This window comes from Tupaia chinensis, unplaced genomic scaffold, assembly GCF_000334495.1.
Source record: "Tupaia chinensis unplaced genomic scaffold, TupChi_1.0 Scaffold000140_1, whole genome shotgun sequence".
Classification (NCBI taxonomy): Eukaryota; Metazoa; Chordata; class Mammalia; order Scandentia; family Tupaiidae; genus Tupaia; species Tupaia belangeri.
In genome coordinates, this window is record NW_006159610.1 from 3,290,405 (window position 1) to 3,310,732 (window position 20,328).

Consider the following 20,328-nt stretch of genomic DNA (forward strand, 5'->3'; position numbering starts at 1 on the left):
GCTTTCTGTCTCTATGTCTCTCTCTGTCTGTCTGGAGAGCGCAAGTGCCCTATAGCAAAAACCTCTCCAAAAAAAAAAGAAAAGAAAATGTGTCTTTTTTTGGATTTTTTAAAATTCTTTTTTCTATACAGCAAGTGCATTCACGTGAAAGAGAGAAAGAGAGAGAGATGACTACACTGCAATCCTTTCTCCTCCTTTTTAGGCATGCACACACACACATGCACAGAATGTTTTTCATACCACCAGGTGCAGGACTTCAACTACAGAGTCAGCCATGTGGGATCCAGCCATCTTAATCACCATAATACCAGCTGGCTCAAGACAGCTTTCCTTCAACCTCTCTCACCACAAATCTCAAGTTTACTTTTTAACCTTCTGCCCTAATTTTAGTTAGGTCAATATTCAAGATTACATTGTTATAAAATCTAAACATTATTTAAACATTTCTACTTACAGTCATGACAGAATAGATGATAATAGACTAGGCATTCTACTATCAGTAATATAAAACCAGAAAAAATATATGAAATAATTGTTTTAGACACTGAACAGCTGGCAATGAAAGCAAGGCTGTGACCTCTAAGAGAAAAAGAGAAGGATGAAAACCATGATTGTTCAGCTTTCTTCTATTCCATAAATTATTGGGCTCTGGCACTGGGTCCAACAGTCACAGTGAGCAAAGGGGTCAGGGATCAATATTTGAAGAGGCTGAGGCAACTGAAATTTATAGGGTAAAATAGCACAAAGAGAGTTAGCCTCCCTCAAGACAGCTCCCTGGGACCAGCAGTTAGCATAATGGCTATGTCGCTGGACTCCCACATAGTCGAGCACGGTTCGCGTCCCAGACCAGGTGGCTTAAAACTCATGCCGGGCACGTGTGTGTGCCTGCCCAAGATCCCGAGAGGAGAATGGAGGAGAAGGGGTTGTGGTGTGGCCATCCCCCCGGGGGGTGATTTCTTGCTTTCTGTCTCTCTGTTTCTCTCTGTCTGGCGAGCACACACGTCCTATAGCGAAAATCTCTCAAAAAAAAAAAAAAAATTACCCTTTGTGACACCAACACAAAAATCCTTCTGAAAATAGAAAAAAAGTAATACAGGCCAGCAGGTGACTAGACACTAAAGCAGCTAGATCCTACATGGCTGGCTGTTCAATTTGAGTCAGGGACTCGGTGTCTTGAAAAACACGCCAGGCATGCATACATGCATGTGCTCAGAATCCTGAGAAAATGGAGAAGGGACTGTAGCATCATCATCACCCTTGAGCATGATTTCTCACTTTCTCTTTCTCACTCGATTTCACTCGCTCTCTCTCTGGCAAGCACATGTACCCTGCAGAAAAAACTTAAAAAATTAAAAATGAAATTTGAAAAAAAGAGAAAAGAGTCGATCAGTAGCAGGAGCAGAGAGAAAACCCCAGAGAGCCCTGAGCATCCCCGCCACAGCCACTGGCGCCACCACTGGCGCCACCACTGGCCTAGTTACCATCACACCCTGAGCCACAGCTGCCTCAGCAGGCCCCAATCACCACCACCATAACCATAAGCAGTGAGGCTGAGATCCAGCAGCTGCCCGCCACCCCTGCCCTCAGCACTTCTGACACCAAGCCTGGCACACCATCGCTACCCACAGTGGCACAGGGAGCGGCAAACTGGGCGGCCTCACATCAGCAGGGCATGGTTCAATGTAAGAAATGGATATGGTTTCATCAACAGGAATGACACCAAGGAAGATGTATTTATGCACCTGACTGCCATAAAGAATAACCCCAGGAAATGCCTTCGCAGTGTAGGAAATGGAGAGACTGGAGTTTGATGTTGAAAGAAGAAAAGGGTGCAGAGGCAGCAAATGTTATAGGCCCTGGTGGAGTTCCAGTTCAAGGCAGTAAACATGCAGCAGATAGTAAGCATTATAGACACTATCCATGTGGTAGGGGTCCTCCACGCAATTACCAGCAAAATTACCAGAATAGGGAGAATGGGGAAATGAACGAGGGATTAGAGAGCACTCCTGAAGGCCAGGCCCAACAACGTCGGCCCTACTGCAGGCCGTTCCCCACTTACTACATGTAGGGTGTAGACCACGGTATTCCAACCCTCCTGTGCAGGGAGAAGTAATGGCAGGTGCTGACAACCGGCGTGCAGGAGAACAAAGTAGACCAGGGAGGTAGTATATGTATTGGGGTTATAGATCACAGTTTCGCAGGGACCCTCCTCACCAAAGACAGCCCAGAGAGGATGGCAATGAAGAGGATAAGGAAAATCAAGGAGATGAGACCCAAGGTCAGCAGCCACCTCAACAACGGTACCGACACAACTTCAATTACCAACGCAGAGGCCCAGAGAACCCTAAACCAGAAGATGGCAAAGAGAGAAAAGCAGCCAATCCACCGGCTGAGAATTCATCTGCTCCAGAGGCTGAGCAGGGCGGGGCTGAGTAAAAGCTTACCATCTCTACCATCATCCAGTTTAGTTATCCAACAAGAAGTGAATATGAAATTCCAGCAATAAGAAACGAACAAAAGACTGGGACCAGCAGTTAGCATAATGGCTATGTCGCTGGACTCCCACGTAGTCAACCGCGATTCGCGTCCTGGACCCGGTGGCTTAAAACTCACGCCGGGCACGTGTGCGTGCGTGCCCAAGATCCCAAGAGGAGAATGGAGGAGAAGGGATTACCGCGTGGCCATCCCCCCGGGGGGGAGATTTCTCGCTTTCTGTCTCTCTCTCTCTCTGTCTGGCGAGTGCATGTGCCTTATAGCAACCCCCCCTCCCCAAAAAAAGAAATGAACAAAAGACTGGAGCTGAAGCCCTTCAGTGACTTCTTTTTGCCCATTGACCAGATAACTAAAACTATCTGCATTATCTATGCAGCATGGGGTTCTTATTTTTACCTAAAGATGTCTCTTTTTTGGTAATGACAAACATGTTTTTTTAAAAAGCCTGGTTTTTCTCAAAACACCTTTAAAGGTTTTTCAATTGTTTCATATCTGGTCAGGTTGAGATTTTTAATAACTTCATTTTTAATTTGTAATAGAAGTTTACAACTTGATTTTTTCAAAAAACGTCAACAAATTGCAAGCACCTATTAATAAAAGTCTTAAATAATGAAGGGAAAAAAAAAAAAGAGCAAAGAGGCCCTTTCTACAAACAAGCAGGTTTCTTTTTGTGGACAAAAAAGCAGGAACTTGCTTCAACCAGCTCCCTACCAACATCTCCAACCTCACGGGATTGACTCTGAAGGTCTTCCCCCTGTAGAGTTGAGTGACATTTAAACAATAGCACTGCTGTTGGCCCCAGGTTCTAGTAGCATTAGCGGTCTTCCTCTGTGTTAATATAATCACTAGGGCTGGTCCTCAGAGACTAAAGATGTGCTGCTGGTCCTTGGTTGAGATGTGCAGCCTCGTAACTATCCATCTGGCATTCAGCATATTCTCTGGCAATAAGCCTGGTCTCAGACCCTGAGACTATGTGCTGCTTTCACTCTGCGCCCTCTCTGACCCACACCAGCCAAGACATAGGTAGGAGCTAGGTCTGGTGGCCAGAAGCTCAAGACATGGGGTAGGAGCTAGGTTTGGTGGCCAGAAGATCAAGCAGAGGTTTTAGGAGATGAGGTTATGTCAGGTCAACAAAAAACCACTCACTCACCCCTGGCCTATCTATAATAACAATAACTACCTCAGCTAAATATTTAACTCAAGACACCTAAAAAGAAGTTGTCTTAAACTTCTTTATTTTCTCAACTGCCAGAGGGCACATGTTCTCACCAGAGAGAGAAAGGGAAACATTAAATAAGCAACTTCTAACTATTATCTTCTGAACCAAGATTTCTCTATCCTTTTAGTAAATATCTTCTTTCCTAGTTTGCACTACAAAATTAAAGTGAATTTCCCCAACATAATACAAAGGGTGTTTTTCCAAATTCAAACCATCCTATCCAAATCTATCTCCTCTCTACTGCTAATCCTCAACAGTGAGCACTGTTGACCATGTCCACCTCCTCAGATCAAAACAAAATTTGAAGCTAACCAGAGATGTTACGTGGTTTTAATACAGCTGGTTAACAAAGCCAAGATTTGTCCACCACTCCCAATGCAGTGCTCTTTCTACCTCCGTATGTCTTAAAAATATAGTGCAACATACAATATCATTTTAAGTTCGTAGATTCTTTCAGTTACTCATACTCATGGGGAGAAATTTATACTTTTAAAAACAGCAAAGTTAAATAACTATAAGACTATTTTGAGGTATTTACCTTTCTACATGCAGGACAAAGCCCATTTTCATCAGTGCGAATTCGATGCCAACAAAATCGGCAAATCTGGTAGCCACAGGTGCAAGGGAAAAAGTTGATATCGTCTATCTCCAAAGGCTCCATGCAAAGAGGGCATTCCACAGGGTCTTCCTTCGCATCAGGACTGCGAGACATCTTCACGGTAATTTAACAGCAGCAAAAGTTTATAATAATTTAAGGGAGAAGAAAATTCAGCACTGAGAGCTAAAATGTAGACCTCTGAAGACCTGCATGAGAAGAAACAAAATATATTGCTTACAACTAGGAAAAATGACATATTCAACAACCAAGAGTAACATCATCAGCGTCAACCCTATAGCTCGTAGCATAGCAGTTAAGTGCTGTTCAGAGGAAGCTAGACCTCCTATGGCTACCCAGGGTTCAAGTCCCAGCACCGCCAACTTGAAAGAAATACTGTACTTGAGGATGTCCAGGATCCTGACGGGAAGAAAAACTAAAGAAAGGATTCTAGTATGGATGAGCTTGACTGGGGCTGCTCACATGTTAGTATCTTTGGATTCAACAAAAATATAAGAGAACTCTTTCTGGGTAAGAGATTCAGTACTAATTTACAGCACTAATTGTAATATATTTTAGGGAAACAAAGAACCATCTTCAGCTTTAAAACATACTCTAAACTGTCTCATCTTTGACCTAAAAGCTAGTAATACTACTACATATTTAAAAGAGTATTATAGTATTCTAAAATGTGTTCCAATTTGCTACACAGACCAAATCAAAGAGATACTTCAATCTTCTATAGTTGCATACTAATATCAAATTCCCATAGAAAACTAAACTTAAACAACACAGGGCCAGCAGGTGGTGTGGAGGTTAAGGTACTAGACTACCACATGGTGGACTGCAATTCAAATCCCAGACCTGATGGCTTGCTTTCTCCTCTCCCTCCTTCTCTCTGTCTCTCTCTGGTCAAAATGAATAACACTAACAATAATAATAAATAAAATTAAATAAACAATTCTAAAAAAAATAATTAGAAGAAGAAGTTGTATCACACAGAGTAACCAGCAGCTTGAAAAACATGCCCATTTTGGAAAACATGTGTGCATGCTCAAAATCCTGACGGGATACAGAAATGGAGAAAAAAGAACTGGGGTATGACCACACCCCAATAGAGGGTTCTCTTATGTGCACCTACAAGCAAACACAACCTCTAGCAAACAAAACAAAAAACTCCTTATCACTTACAAAGTTCTGTATACATTGTTTTGGATTTAGAACCCTACTTTAAAAATGTGTATAGAAGTGCAAAAAAACATAAAATAACACATCCACAATGGAAAATACTTAGTGGTTACTCAAAACGTTAAACACAGAATTAGTATACATATAATCAAACAATTCCACTTCAAGCTCTATACCTAAGAATTGGAAGAAGGGACTGAAAAAACCACTTATACACTAATGTTCACTGCAGCATTATTCAAGATAGTCCTATAGTGAAAATAATCCAAATGTCCATTAGCAGATTGAGAAACAAAATGTGGTATATGCACAGAACAGATATATTATTCAACCATAAAAGTAACTGAAGATCAATTTATGCTAAAACAGCATGGATGAACCTTGAAAACATCATCTTAAGTGAACCAAGTCAATCACAAGACATACTTTTTAAAATTGTACTTTTATGAGTTCTCTAGACTAGGCACACTCACAGAGACAGAAAGCAAAAATGAGGAGTTATTATTTAATGGGTACAGAGTTTCTGTTTGGGATGATGAGAAACTTGTAGAGACAGACAGTGATAAGGTACAATTTGAATTGTATATTCAAATAGTTAAATATGGTAAATTATATGTTACACATCTTATACAATAAAAAATATCAATAAACAAGAAATATCCTGTATATATTTAAATATAATAAACGGTACTTCTGGGAAAATTTTAAAGTACTTGATTGCTATATGTAAATCAGCTAATCCTTTAATTTTCTGCTAATGGCTGAATTTGTAATAATAATAATGCAACTCCACTGAATACAATTATATAGAAATTATACTCCTAAATATACTATACACCTGAAGTTATGTATTCACTGCAATTATACATAATTAAAAGCTATTCTGGGGCCTGATGGTGGTACAGTGGTAAAACATAATGCTCTTCAAGGTTAACCCACATGGAAAGGGTTCTCAAGTTTGTGCCTGGAGACCTTCCTGAGTATGCTGGTACATGCATGCCCCTGATCTGAGGCTGGTGTCTGGAGCTAGGGATGGATCATGATATCAAAACCCTGTTGCAAGTGCTGTTTATCTGTGTCTCTCTGTTCCTCTTGCTCATAGAAGAAATAAATAAATAAATTTTAAAATAAGAAAGCTATCTTGAGCCAGGCTGCAACCCTGTGGTTAAGATGGCTGTATTCCACATGACTTGACCACATCATTCTAGCTCTGGACTCAACGGCTTGAGTAACACACTGGGTACATATGTGTGCATGCCCAAAATGCTAAAAGAACTGAGAGATGGAGAAGGGATTGTAGCATAACCATGATCCAAGAGGAGGTGCTCTTGCTCACTCGCTCTCTAGCAGACACACGCAACTTTCTGGCAAAATATTTTTAAAAAGCTATTATAGGTATGAAATACATAATACCCCCACCCTCCCACACTCTTTATCTTTCTGGTATCTCAAATAGCATCTTACAAGTTTACTTAAAAGCATATATTCATTTCAATATGTACATAAAACCATTAACTATAAATGATTTAAAATCTTTAATACTGGGGCCGGCAGGTGGCATGGTGGTTGTGGTGCTGGACTCCCACAAGGCTGACCGCGGTTCAAGTCTTGGACCTTGTGGCTTGCTTTCTCACTTTCCCTTTCTCTCTTTCTGACCCTCACTGGTTAAAGTAAAACAAAAATAAATAATAATAACAAATAAAATGAAAAAATAATTTTTAAAAACCTGTTAAACCAGCAGGTGGTGTGGTAGTTAAGGTGCTGAACTCCCACATGGTCAATCATGGATCAAATCCTGGATCTGGCAGCTTGCTTTCTCACTTTCTCTTTCTCTATCTCTCTCTGGTGAGTGCATGTGCCCTAGAACAAACTAAAATAACAAGAATAAATAAAATTTAAGAAAAATCTGTAATACAAGTATAATATGATATACCTAATGTTTTACTTAACTGTGACATTCTTGTTTACTTACTAATTGGTCTATTACCACTACAATGGAAGCTTCAGGACTGTAGAGAAGCTACCTGGTACAAAATATTTATGATGGTACACATACTAAGTAGCTACATGACTTCTAATAAAGTAACAGTAAGCACTCACACATTTGATGAATGAGGATAAAATGAATGAATTATTATTCAAAATTAGAAAACAGCACTCCAAGTTGTCCACTATTTTTGAGGTAGGTACATATTTCAGAAAGCATGCTATTCATATAAACGATACAAAGACAAAAAAACAGACTGAGTAGCTATGAACAGTTTGCTAACTACGAAAACAAGTTAAACAACCATTTAAATATCAGCACCAGTAGTTCCCATTTTTTATTTATTTTTTTAACTTCTCAGAGGGCATATATGCTCACTGGAGAAGGGTCACGCCACAACCCCTTCTCCTTTATTTCTCCTTTCAGAACTTCCAGGATACAGGCACATGCGTTCAGAGTGTTTTTCAAGCTACCAGACCCAGGACTTAGGTGTGGATAAGGAAAGAAGAAGCCCCTACCAAACACTGTTACCCCAGTTTGCATGCAGGCACACCCAAGTTTGTACCCAGAGCCTTAACACTTCTAGACAGAAACAGTCTTCACTAAAATTTTATAACCACTAAACAAATAAGCAAATAATAGTAGCAAGCCTTGAGAGGGGAGGGGAAGGACCAGTACTTAGAGTTGCTGCATTATATAAAATGCTGAGTTTTAACATAGAGTTAAAGGCATGCAAAGAAACAGGAAAGTATAACCCATACGTCTAGAGAAAAAAAAATGCAGTTAAAAAAATACTACCTGTGAGCGTGACCAGATATTAGACTTAACAAAGACTTTAGAGAAGCCATTACACATATGTTCAAAACTTAAAGGAAACCATAATTAAAATAGTAAAAGAAAGGTATGATGAGTGACTGTTATAACAAAGAGCTACCATCAATATAAAGATAGATTTTTTTTTTTTTTGCTATAGGGTGTATGCACTCACCAGACAGAGAGAGACAGAGAGACAGAAAGTGAGAAATCACGCCCCAGGGAGGATGGCCACGCCACAATCCCTTCTCCTCCATTCTCCTCTCGGGATCTTGGGCACGTACACACACGTGCCCGGCGTGAGTTTAAGCCACCGGGTCCAGGACTCGAACCGTGGTCAACTAGGTGGGAGTCCAGCGACATAGCCATTACACTAACTGCTGGTCCCCTAAAGATAGATTATTAAAAAGAATTAACTCCCACATGGCTGACCGTGGTTCAAGTCCTGGACCTGGTGGCTTGCTTTCTCACTTTCTCTCTCTCTCCTTCTCTGTCTCTCTCTGATTAAACTGGAAAATAATAATAATAAATAAAGTTAAATAAAGTAATTCTTAAAAAAAAAAAAAAAAAAACCAAATAGAAATTCTGGAGTTAAAAAGTACAATAACTGAAAAAGTCTACTAGAGGAGTTCAAAAGTACATTTGAGCTAGTAGAAAAGAGTTGGTAAACCGGAAGACAAGTTTAAAAAGATTTGTAATCCGGAGAACAGAAAAAAGGAAAAAAAAGGGAACCAGCAGTTAGCGCAATGGCTATGTCACTGGACTCCCACGTAGTCGACCGTGGTTCGTGTCCCGGGCCTGGTGGCTTAAAACTCACGCCGGGCGCATGTGCGTGCGTGCCCAAGATCCCGAGAGGAGAATGGAGGAGAAGGGATTGCGGCGTGACCATCCCCCCTGGGGGGGTGATTTCTCGCTTTCTGTCTCTATGTCTCTCTCTATCTGTCTGGCGAGCGCACGCGCCCTACAGTGAAAATCTCTCAAAAAAAAAAAAAGGAAAAAACACAGAGCCTCAGAGAAGTGTGGACCATCATTAAGTATATCAACATAAAGGTAATGGCAGTACTAGGAGGACAAAGAGAGAAAGAAGAGTAAGTATTTGAAAACTGGCTGCATGAAAATGAGCTACAGAAAAACATGGATGAATCTTAAAAATACAATGTTGAATGAAAGAAGCAACACATAAAGAACATGATGCTGGTCACATAAATTTCAAAAGACAAAAGATAACTATGTTTCAGGGATGCACATAAGGTGATAAAAGTCAGGACAGTGACTGCCTCTCAGACAACAGAAAAGTGTTATCAATGGTAAGAGATGCATAAAACAGAAGGTATTCTGAGGTACTTGCAATATTCTACTTTTGACCTGGTGAGAGGGTACAAAGACATTTGCTTATGATCAAACTATATGTGATTTACATGCACACCTTTTATACATTTCTGTATTTTTTAAACATATTTCAAAGTTTTAAAAGAGAAACATAGTAAGTATAAATTTCCAAGAATTGATTAAAAATAATTTCCAGATTCAGAAAGTACAACATACCCAAAGGAGATCAACGAACCCACACCCACCAGACACGAAGTAATATGACAGCTGATAACAAGTCAACAAGAATCTTAAAAGTAGCCATAAGGCACCATCCTTCACCTAATGGAATGATAGATAATAAGAGGAAACGAACAGCAGACTTCTCAACAACTGAAGGCAGAAGACAGCGACATTATCTTCAAGATACTTAGAGAAAATTACTATCAACCTACAACTGAACTCTAGGGAACAACCTGAAGAAAGAGTAAAACCATTAAAAGACATTTTTGGGATAAATGGAGATTCTCACATAGACTAGATAATGGAAAATATTAAGGAATTACTGTTAATTTAGTTATTAGGAATGCAGTACTGGTTTTTATTTTCTTAAAAATCTCTTCTTCAGGACAACATTCTGAAGTATTTACAGACTTCATGATATGATACTCTAAAAAATGAAAGTGCAGAAAGAGAAAAAGATAAACCTGAAATAATAAAATGTCAATGACTATGGAAGTTGAGGGATGGTAATATTGAATTTAATATACTATTTAGTCTATTTTCATGTACACTCAAAAGCTTTCATGATGGGGCCAGCAGGTAGCAGTGATTAAGGCACTGGATTCCCACATGGCAAACCACAGTTCGAGTCCCAGACCTGGCAGCTTGCTTTCCTACTTTCCCTTTCTCTCTGTTTGTCTCTCTCTGGTCAAATTGTAAAATAAATTAATATCAGATAAAATTAAATAAATAATTCTTTAAAAAAGAAAAACGTTTTCATGATAAAAAGTTAAAAACGGGGGCCAGCAGGTGGCGTAGTGATTAAGGCGCTGGACTCCCATGTGGTCGACCATGGTTTCAGTCCCAGATCCAGCAGCTTGAAACTCATACCATGTGCATGTATATAAATGTCCAAAATCCCAAGAGGAGAACGGAGGAGAGGAGACTGCAGCATGGCCATCCCCTTGAGGGGTGATTTCTTGCTTTCTGTCTTTCTACCTCTCTGTCTCTCCAGTAAGTGCATCACCCTAATAACAAAAAACGTTTTATAAAAGAATGAGGCTAAATTTAAAATTTTAAACAAACAAAAACAAAGGTAGCTTACCAGTAAAAGACCTACTTATAGAACTTGTGAAGTTGTTCTTCAGAACAGAAGGGGAAAAAAAATCCCAGGAGGATGCTCAGAAGCCAAAGAAAAGGGCCCAGTCATAGTGACAGAGGCAGGAAGGAGCCACTGTGCAATACTAAAGCTACACAGGGAGGTGCTGGACTCAGGTTCCAGGACTCAACTGAAACTGAACATACCGACATGCCCATCATCTTGGTTGATTAGAAGGCTGGTGGAGGATTGAGAGCTGATAAGACATGTTGGAGATCCTTCTGTCTGTCTCTCTCATGAAAAGAAAGAAATGTAAAAGGGAAGGAATGAAGGATGAAGGGAGGAAAGAAAGAAAGAAAGAAATTAAAGAAGAGACAATGAGTAAAAAATATATAAAAATGGGGCCAGCTAGGTGGTACAGTGGTTAAAGTAGCTGGATCCCACATGGCTAACTACATGGATCGAATCTCAGACTTGGTGGCTTGAGAAACACACTGGGTTTGTGTGTGCAATGTGCCCAAAAAAATCCCAAAGGAGAAATGAAGAAGGTAATGTGGTTTGACCAGCCTTCATGTGGAGTGCTTTCTCACTTTACCTCTCTCTGTCTGTCCGTCTCTGGGGAGTGCATAAGCCCTCTGGCAGAGTTTTAAAATATGTAATTTTTAAAACATTTTTAATAAATCTGGTTTCTTTTCTGAGCTACTGCTCTCTAGTTTCAATAAATTAATGTTAGGGGCTAGCATATGGTGTAGCAGTTATGTCGCAGGACTCCCACATGGCTGACTGCAGTTCGAGTTGCAGACCTGGTGGCTTGAAAATCACACCAGGCACGTGTGTATGCCTGCCCAAGAACCCAGAAGAAGGGATTGCAATGTGGTCATCCCTCCCTGGGAAGTAATTTCTCACTTCCCCTCTGTCTCTGTCTCTCTCTCTGGAGAGTGTACATGTCCTAAAGCAAAACCTCTCCCCAAAAATTAACTAATTAATGTTAAAAGAACAGGATCCACTCTTTTATTCATTTATATGTATAAATTTACATCATGGATATATAATCCAACCACGTGTTCATTTTACTGACTTTTTTTCTATTTCTCTGAGGACTGAATTCTAAAACCCTAAACTTCCACCCACATCCGATGTATGCCTATACCTGTGACTGCCAGTCCCACACCACAAACCCATCTTACTGTATTTGTGGCCAAAATCACTAGTTCACAATTGTTCATAAATATTCATAACTGTTATTCACCATTGTTTTATAAAAATGGGTTTGTATTATATACCCTTAAATGAAAAATACATGTCATTAGTCCAGCAGGTGGCACAGAGGTGAAGGCAGTTGTATCCTACATGGCTGACTTCATAGTTCGAGTATTGAACCCAGCCGCTTGAAAAATCACACTAGATGCCTAGCGCATGCAAGCCCAAAATCCCAGGAAGAAAATGGAGAAGGGCCTGCAGCATGGCCATTCTCCCTGGAGGGTGATTTCGTCCCCCCCCATCTCTCCAGGAAGCATATGTGGACTACAGCAAAAATGAAAAACAAACAAATACATAAAAATGTATGTCATCAATAGACATACATATGTATTTTAAAATAAACAGCTGCATATAATTCAGTGAAGAACAAAATAATTTTAAAAACAGTACAATTATTAGAATAAGTACACAGAATATGTCAAAGTACTTTTTAAAAGAATGTTTCTCAGGAGCAGCAGTTGACGTAATGGCTATGTTGCTGGACTCCCATGTAGTTGACCACAGTTCAAGTCTCAGATCCAGTGGCTTAAACTCATGCTGGGTGCGTGTGTGTGCGTGCCCAAGGTCCCGAGAGGAGAATGGAGAAGTGATTGTGGCATGGCCATCCCCCCTGGGGGTGATTTCTCACTTTCTGTCTCTGTCACTCTCTTTCAGGAGAGTGAGCACCCCCTATAACAAAAACTTCTCAAAATAAATAAATAAATAAATAAGAGAATGTTTCTTTAAATGTGATCAATCTAATAAAACTGTTTTAAAAGTTGGTATATCATAAACTATGGAAAACGCTTTTAAAATAAAATTAAGTGGAAAAGGCTAAGTTTTTAAAGGTGGGTCTTTTTTTTTTTTAAGTTTGTTTCAGGCCAGCCAGCTGGAGTGATGGCTAAGGCAGCTGGATCCCACATAGCTGACTGCAAGATTTGAGTCCCAGACTCAATGGCTGGAAAAAAAAATGCCTGTGTGTCCAAAATTCTGAGAGGAGAATGGAGGAAAAGGGACTGTACTGTCATCACCGCCCTCCAGTGGGGTGCTTTCTCATTTATAGGTGAGTGTACACACCCTATTGCAAATTTAAAAGAAAAAGTTTGTTTCATGAGAAACAAATAGACTAGCACCCTCAATAGGGTCTCACGCTGTCAATCCTTCCCATAGCCTTCACAGCCAGCCAGCATAATGGGCATGTGCAGCTGCTGTGTTCAGGTCCATGCAGGAACTGAACCTAGCACTTTCCATATGGCTCCAGCATTGCGGAGTGGTGCATAATCACTGCGTCACAGCCGGGCCTCAAGAATACCTTTATTCCTAAATACTTTCATATCAGCTAAGCCAAACAAACAAAAAGGCTGGAGGGTTTGTAAAGTAAGTGTATCTCAAACTTCCCTGTGATTTCTTCTCAATGAGAGAAGAGTGATGACACCTGGTGTCAGTGCTATCCCGACTAGAGCCTGCAGTAGTCAGATGTATCTTCACCATTTCTGTGAACTCAAGTTTCAGTTTAGAAATCTATAAAATTTACATGCTGGCCTGTAATACAAACAAGTTTGTTTTATTTTTTATGCTCTAAATAACTTATGAGGAATCTAATGCTTCAAAATGATTTGTCATGTATCTCCTCCAGTTAGATAAGCAAAAACCAAAATTATCCCAACATTCTCAAAACCTGCAAGTTATTTTCACTGCTTTATGACTCCTCCACTATAAATATCAATATCAACTGCACCCAAACTCCAAGATTTAAAGTAATTTGACGTAAAACTTTCACATACCTCATAAATAAGCAATTGAATACAATACTATGGCACTAAAAGAAAATGTTAGATAAAGTAATAAAACCAGATGAGAAAATGCAGAAAGTTTCCTAAAACACACCTGAGGAGTTACAATATTTAAATATTATTTATTTAAAGAATGTGTATTTGTGTACAAAATTAAAATCTCAGGATATACACCAAACTGGTAAGAGAAGTTGGTTATCCATGGTTGAATTAAGAGGAACTACAGGACTTTTTTTTTAAAGTGTATCTATTCATTATTTTTTGATTAAAAGCATCTTAGAGAGATTATTGCTAAAGGGTGCATGCAATTGCCAGAGACAGAAAATAGAAAGATAGAAAACAAGAAATCACTCCCCCTGGGCGGTGGGGGGGAAGAGAGGTGGGCGAATGGCCACACTGTAATCTCTTCTCCTCGGGACTTTGGGCATGCACGGACATGCGCCCAGCATATGTTTTAAGTTGTTGGGGTTAGGACTTGAACCACATTTGACTACATGGGAGTCCAGTGACACATAACCATCCATAACCATTATGCCATCTGCTGGTTCCTAAAGGAATTGTTTAAGCAGATTATACTCCAAATAAGTCATATTGATTAATGTTAAGTTTATATATGATATTTGGAAGTGTCTAGGAAAAGAGGCAAATGTAAGAAACAAATTCAAAATTTTGAAAAGAATTTAGTAGACTAAGTAAGACTCTCACTCTTCCCTTAAATATATTTACGTTTCTAGGAGTGAAAATTTCAGTTTTTAGTAATGTTTACTTCTATCTTTTACCATCTGCAAATTTTCCAGAAAATTGAAATGCAGCCCTTTTAAAACAACAAATCCTACCAGGCACCTACTATATGTCACATACAGTACTAGGCATTTATACTGAGGATGTTGTTGCTCAAGGGAGAAATATTAATTAATAAATTTATTACATACACTGATGACCTTCTGTTTATTTACACAGGCAAATTTCAGGTTCTTAGATACTTAAAAATATATCAGCTATGTTCTAACCATAGCTTTCCAAACTACTGTGCAATCTGTCTTCTACATGCTGGTACTAGCGTCCCCATCATCACTGTGAGTCAACCCTCTATAGCCTCTGATGTAAAGATGTAAAATTTCTGGGAACCTGAATGTCTGAGGGAAACGTAGGGTAGGAGTGGTAAGGATGGGTGCAAGAAGAGAAACAATATAATGCCAGTGCTAGAATTAAATTATGCAGCATATTTTTTTCATTTCCTTTACAATTTTAAAGCCATGTTTTAGCTTAGAAAAGACATATTACAGATTACTTGATATGTGCCTAAGATTTTATTTTAGATACTTATTGTGTAAATTCTAGAGGCAAAGAAATCATGTAGTTTCACTGCTTTCAAACCATGAGGAACTGTACTAGAAATTTCCTTCAAAATTTTACACAACTATTCCTTTCCAGGACTTTTGTTAACAGTACACACAACTGGTACATTTTCCACTTTCTTCCTATAGCAAACTAGCATGCAGTTCACTGCATATCACATTCACTTTAAAATCCTATGCCTTACTCCTAATACCACACCTCTCTTTTCCCTTTTTTCATATCTGCCTTCTACCCAGAGAAGGGCAAAAATAGAGACTACACAGGCAAACACCTGAGTAAATCCCACTAATTAGAGACTGCAGTGGGAAAAGAGGAAGCGTATAAAAACCATAAAAGAGGCTAAAATGAAGTAGAAATCAGGAGAGTAATGGAGACTGAGAAATATTCTGGTGAGGGACAGACTAGATGACAGAGAAAGAAAGAGCAGGAGGTTTGAAGCAGGACTTTGAGTATGACTTTCACAAATGCCCAAGGACATTTGATCACTCACCAAATTTGGTGAGTATCTATCTAATACACACCAGGCACTTTTGTTAGCATGGAAATCGCTTGAATTAACATTTCTACAATTCAGAGATGTGAGAGCTGATGAAATATAAATTTTAGAGTCAGACATTAAGCTTTGAGGATGACTGATACTGTGTGGCCTTCCTAATTTATGTGAACCCATAAATTTTCTTTTTGTTTAAGCTATTAGGTCAAATTTTCTGCCATTTGCAACAAGAATCCTAACTGACATATCTTCTTCACTGGATCATCCTCCTTTGGCCCTAACTTTAAGTCATCCTCCACAAAAAGTAGAAATGTCAACCTGATGGTTTTATTCTTCTTAAATGCAACCATGGCTTTATTTTGTAAAGAACTAAAACCTTCAATATGACCTACAAGGTCATTTATGGTATAGCCTTAGATTAATCTCTCATCTCCATCCCTTCTATCACTATGCTCAAAGGACTGGCCTTTGAAAAATAATTTTTAGGGACCAGCAGTTGGCATAGTGGCTATCTCACTGGACTCCCATGTAGTCAGCCACAGTTCAAGACCTGGACCCAGTGGCTTAAACTCACGCCAGGCACATGAGCGTGTGGGCCCAACATCCTGAAAGAATGGAGGAAAAGGGATTATGGTGCAGCCATCCCCCTGGGGGGGGGTGTGTGATTTCTCGCTTTCTGTCTCTCTGTCTCTCTGTCTCTCTGGCGAGCGCACACGCCCTACAGCAAAAACCTCTCCAAAAAAATAAAAGAAATGAAAAATAATTTTTAAACATACACTTAGCACATATGCCTATCAATTTTAACTCTAGATATTAACCTAAGAAAAATAAAAATAGATATCCACAAAGGGCCTTTTACACAGATGTTCATAAACAGCTTTATTCATACAGCCAAAATGGAAATAGCTAAAAATGTCCACCAACGTGTTAATGAATAAACAACTGTGGTATATTCATTCAATGGAATAGTATACCACTTAGTAATAAAAAGGAATTACTAACAGAGGGTGGACAAATCTCAATAGCATTATGCTAAGTAAAAGAAATTAGTAAAAAAATTACTCCATTAATACAAAATTCCCTAATAGCCAAAACTAAGCTCTGGTGACACGATCAGAATAAAGGGACTCTGGGAGATAGGTACTGATTAGGAAGGAGTATGAACAAAGTCTCTGGATTAATGGAAATGCTCCATATCTTTTTTTGTTTTAAGCTTCACTATGGGGCACTTGTTCTTCCTGGAGAAAGAGAAAAAGAAAGTGAGAAAGAATCCCTCGGGGGATGACCACACATAATCCCTTCTCCATTCTCCTCCTGGGATTTTCGGCACCCATGCACAAGCACCTGGTGTGTTTTTCAAGCTTCAGGGTCCAGGTCTCAAACTGAGCAGTTGGTCACGGGGGATCCAGTTACCTTAGTCACCACACTACCCATTGGCCCCATTGGCCCCATGTTATTTATCTCAGTAGAGATGTGGGCTACATAAGTTTGTGCATTTGTTGAAACTTATTTAAGGGACCAGCAGATGGCATAATGGTTACATCACTGGACTCCCAAATAGTCGAAAGTGGTTTCAGTCCCAGTCCCTGCGGATTAAAACTCACACTGGGGGGGGGTGGGTGGGGGGCAACAGTTGGCATAATGGCTATGTTGCTGGATTCCCATGTAGTCAACTGCAGCTCAAGTCCCAGACCAAACATAATCCCTTCTCCTCCATTCTCTTCTCAGGATGTTGGGCATGCATGCACATGTGCCCAGCGTGAGTTTAAGCCACCAGGTCCAGGACCTGAACCGTGGTCGACATGGGAGTCCAGCAACATAGCTAACTGCTGGTCCCCAAAATAAATAATTTTTTTAAAAAAAGGTTTAATATAATTTTTTGCATGAGACAAACTGATAAAACTTGTCAATTGTGGTACAACTGATCTAAATGTATTTATCACTGGAGGGTCAATATGTCGAACTGTGTCAAATGATACATTAATAGGCCAGCAGGTGAGATGGTGGTTAAAACAGCTGAATCCCACATGGCTGACTACACAGTTTGAGTCCCAACCTGGCAGCTTGAAAATCACACCAGGCATGTGTACATGTGTGCGTGCATGCCCAAAATCCTAAGAGGAGAATGGAGAAGAGACTGCAACATGGCCATCTGCCCTGGGAGATATTTTCTCATTTCCCTTTCACTGTCTCTGGCAAGTGCACATGCCCTATAACAAAAATTAGAAAGAAAAAAAAGAGAGAGAAAGAGAGAGATAACAATACTACACTATGTATAATATCAAACACGAAAAAAAAAAAAAGGGACCAGTAGATGGTGTAATGGCTATGTCGCTGGACTCCCACGTAGTCGACCGCGGTTCAAGTCCTGGACCCGGTGGCTTAAAACTCACACCAGGCGCGTGTGCGTGCATGCCCAAGATCCCAAGAGGAGAATGGAGGAGAAGGGATTGCGGCATGGCCATCTACCCTGGGGGGTGATTTCTTGCTTTCTATCTGTCTCTCTCTCTGTCTTTCTGGCGAGCGCATGTGCCCTATAGCAAAAAACCTCTCCAAAAAAAAAAAAAAAAATTAATTAAAAAAAAAACAGAAAAGCCTAAATTTCAAACCTGTGGGGGAAGATTTTCCTATGGAGCTTTGAGACAGACAGAAACAAAACCATGATACAGTAAGAAGCCAACTACCCAATCCATGAGAACAGCCATCAGTCCAGGCAATCAATATAATAATAACACATAACCATGATGACTTCCTGTCAGAATTATGATGGAATATTAAGTCACTTCTGAAAATGATCCTTATAATGCTTATGATGCTTTATTCTTCCATCTAATTTCAGAAAGCATGGTACAAACTACGTGACAAGTAGGAAACACTAATGACATGGGTAAAGCTAATATAAGAGAAGTAAAACAAATTAAAATGATTGAAACACAATAGAATAGGGTCTAGCAGGTGTCACAGTAGTTAAGGCACTGGACTCCCATATGACCAACTATGGTTCAAGTCCCAGACATGACACCTTGCTTTCTCACTTTCTTTCTCTGTGTGTCTCTGATGAGCAAAAGTATCTTATAGAAACTAAATAATAATGATAAATAAAATTAATTATTTAATAAAAAAGAAACAATAGAATAAACCTTTAACGATATTTCTCTTGATAACTTCTATTTTGTGATGCTTCACATGTTCTATAATACATACATGCTATAAACATTTTTATTTTACTAACTGGGTGATTAAAAACAATAGAGAATCCATTAATTTTTGTGGTTTTAGAGCCTCAATACCAACCACTACAAACTATTCTTGTATATTCCTTCAGATATAACTGGTGTATATACAAACATACACTTGTGCCACATACTTTTTTTTTTTAAACTGAAAGGGGAAAGGACTATGAGCATTGTTTAGAATCTTCCCTTTTTTCCTTAACTGATACTGGGAATTCTTCTATTTAATAGATGTATCTTCTGCTTCATTCTTTTTCATGGCTGCAACCTATTCCATAACACAGATAAACACAAAATTCAACAACCCCTTCACTGACTTTTGTTTCCAGCCTTTTGGTATTACAATATTGCAATACACATTGTTGAACATACATGTTCCTGTAAGTTAGGATATCGGAAGCAAATAAATTCTCTAAAATTTAATGTTATACAATAAATCCACTGAAATTACCAAATTTACATAGTCATCTCAAGTATCAGATATATTAACCTCACTATATTTTATTATTTATATATATTAATACATTTTATATGTATATGTAATATACTGTTTATATTTCATTGGAAAAGTCATTTTTGCATAGAAGTTTTCATTTCTTGGATACGTAAGTGCTTAAGCATAGGGTTGCGGTGTTTCATGGTAAATGTATGCTGGTAAGAAATTGCCAAAATGCCAATATTATTTTGCATCCCCACCAGCAATGTATGAGTGTTGTGACAATATATTTTTTAGTTCCCAGAGGGTATGAGCATTTGCTAGAGAGAGAGAGAGAGAGAGAGAACCCCCAATGGGGCATGGTCACACCACAATCCTTTTTCTTCCATTTCCCTGTCTCTTCAAAATTTGGAGCATACCTGCACCAGCACGTGGTGTGAAGCTTAAGGAGGATTGATCCCACATGGCCATCTTCATGGTTTGAGTCCTGGACCTGGTTGAAAATTATGTCAGGGTCATGCATTTGGATGCCCAAATTCCTGAGAGGAAAATGAAGGAGAGGGGATTGCTGCATGGCCACCCCCCAGCCCCCCATGGGGTGATTTCTCTCTTTCTATCTCTCTGGCAAGTGCATGTACCCTATAGCAAAAATCTCTCAAAAAAAAAAAAAGAAAAGAAAAATGTATTCTTATTTTCCAATGCCTCATCTAAACTATCATTCTAATTTCTATAACAATAACCACAATATTAGCATTTCTTACTGATATGGTTGATCTAGACATTTTCAGCATGTATTTACAGAAAATGTATGCTAGATTTAAAGTGAAATAATATTTCCTGGTTGTGCCATG

At 39.2% G+C, this 20,328-nt stretch overlaps 1 protein-coding gene and 1 pseudogene across 9 annotated transcripts in view; one reads left to right on the forward strand and one right to left on the reverse strand.

Moving 5' to 3' along the window:
• The window catches only part of LOC106734536 (nuclease-sensitive element-binding protein 1 pseudogene), a 6,935-nt pseudogene extending 4,499 nt beyond the window's left edge, over positions 1–2,436 (forward strand).
• Positions 1–20,328, reverse strand: part of CNOT4 (CCR4-NOT transcription complex subunit 4) — a 135,599-nt gene that overhangs the window by 84,667 nt on the left and 30,604 nt on the right. For all 9 annotated transcript variants that reach the window (XM_027770493.1, XM_027770491.1, XM_027770492.1 and 6 more), the window contains exon 2: positions 4,251–4,516. In XM_027770493.1, coding sequence (XP_027626294.1) covers positions 4,251–4,424 — 174 coding nt within the window. In that variant the 5' untranslated portion in view covers positions 4,425–4,516. The remainder of the gene's footprint in view (positions 1–4,250; positions 4,517–20,328) is intronic.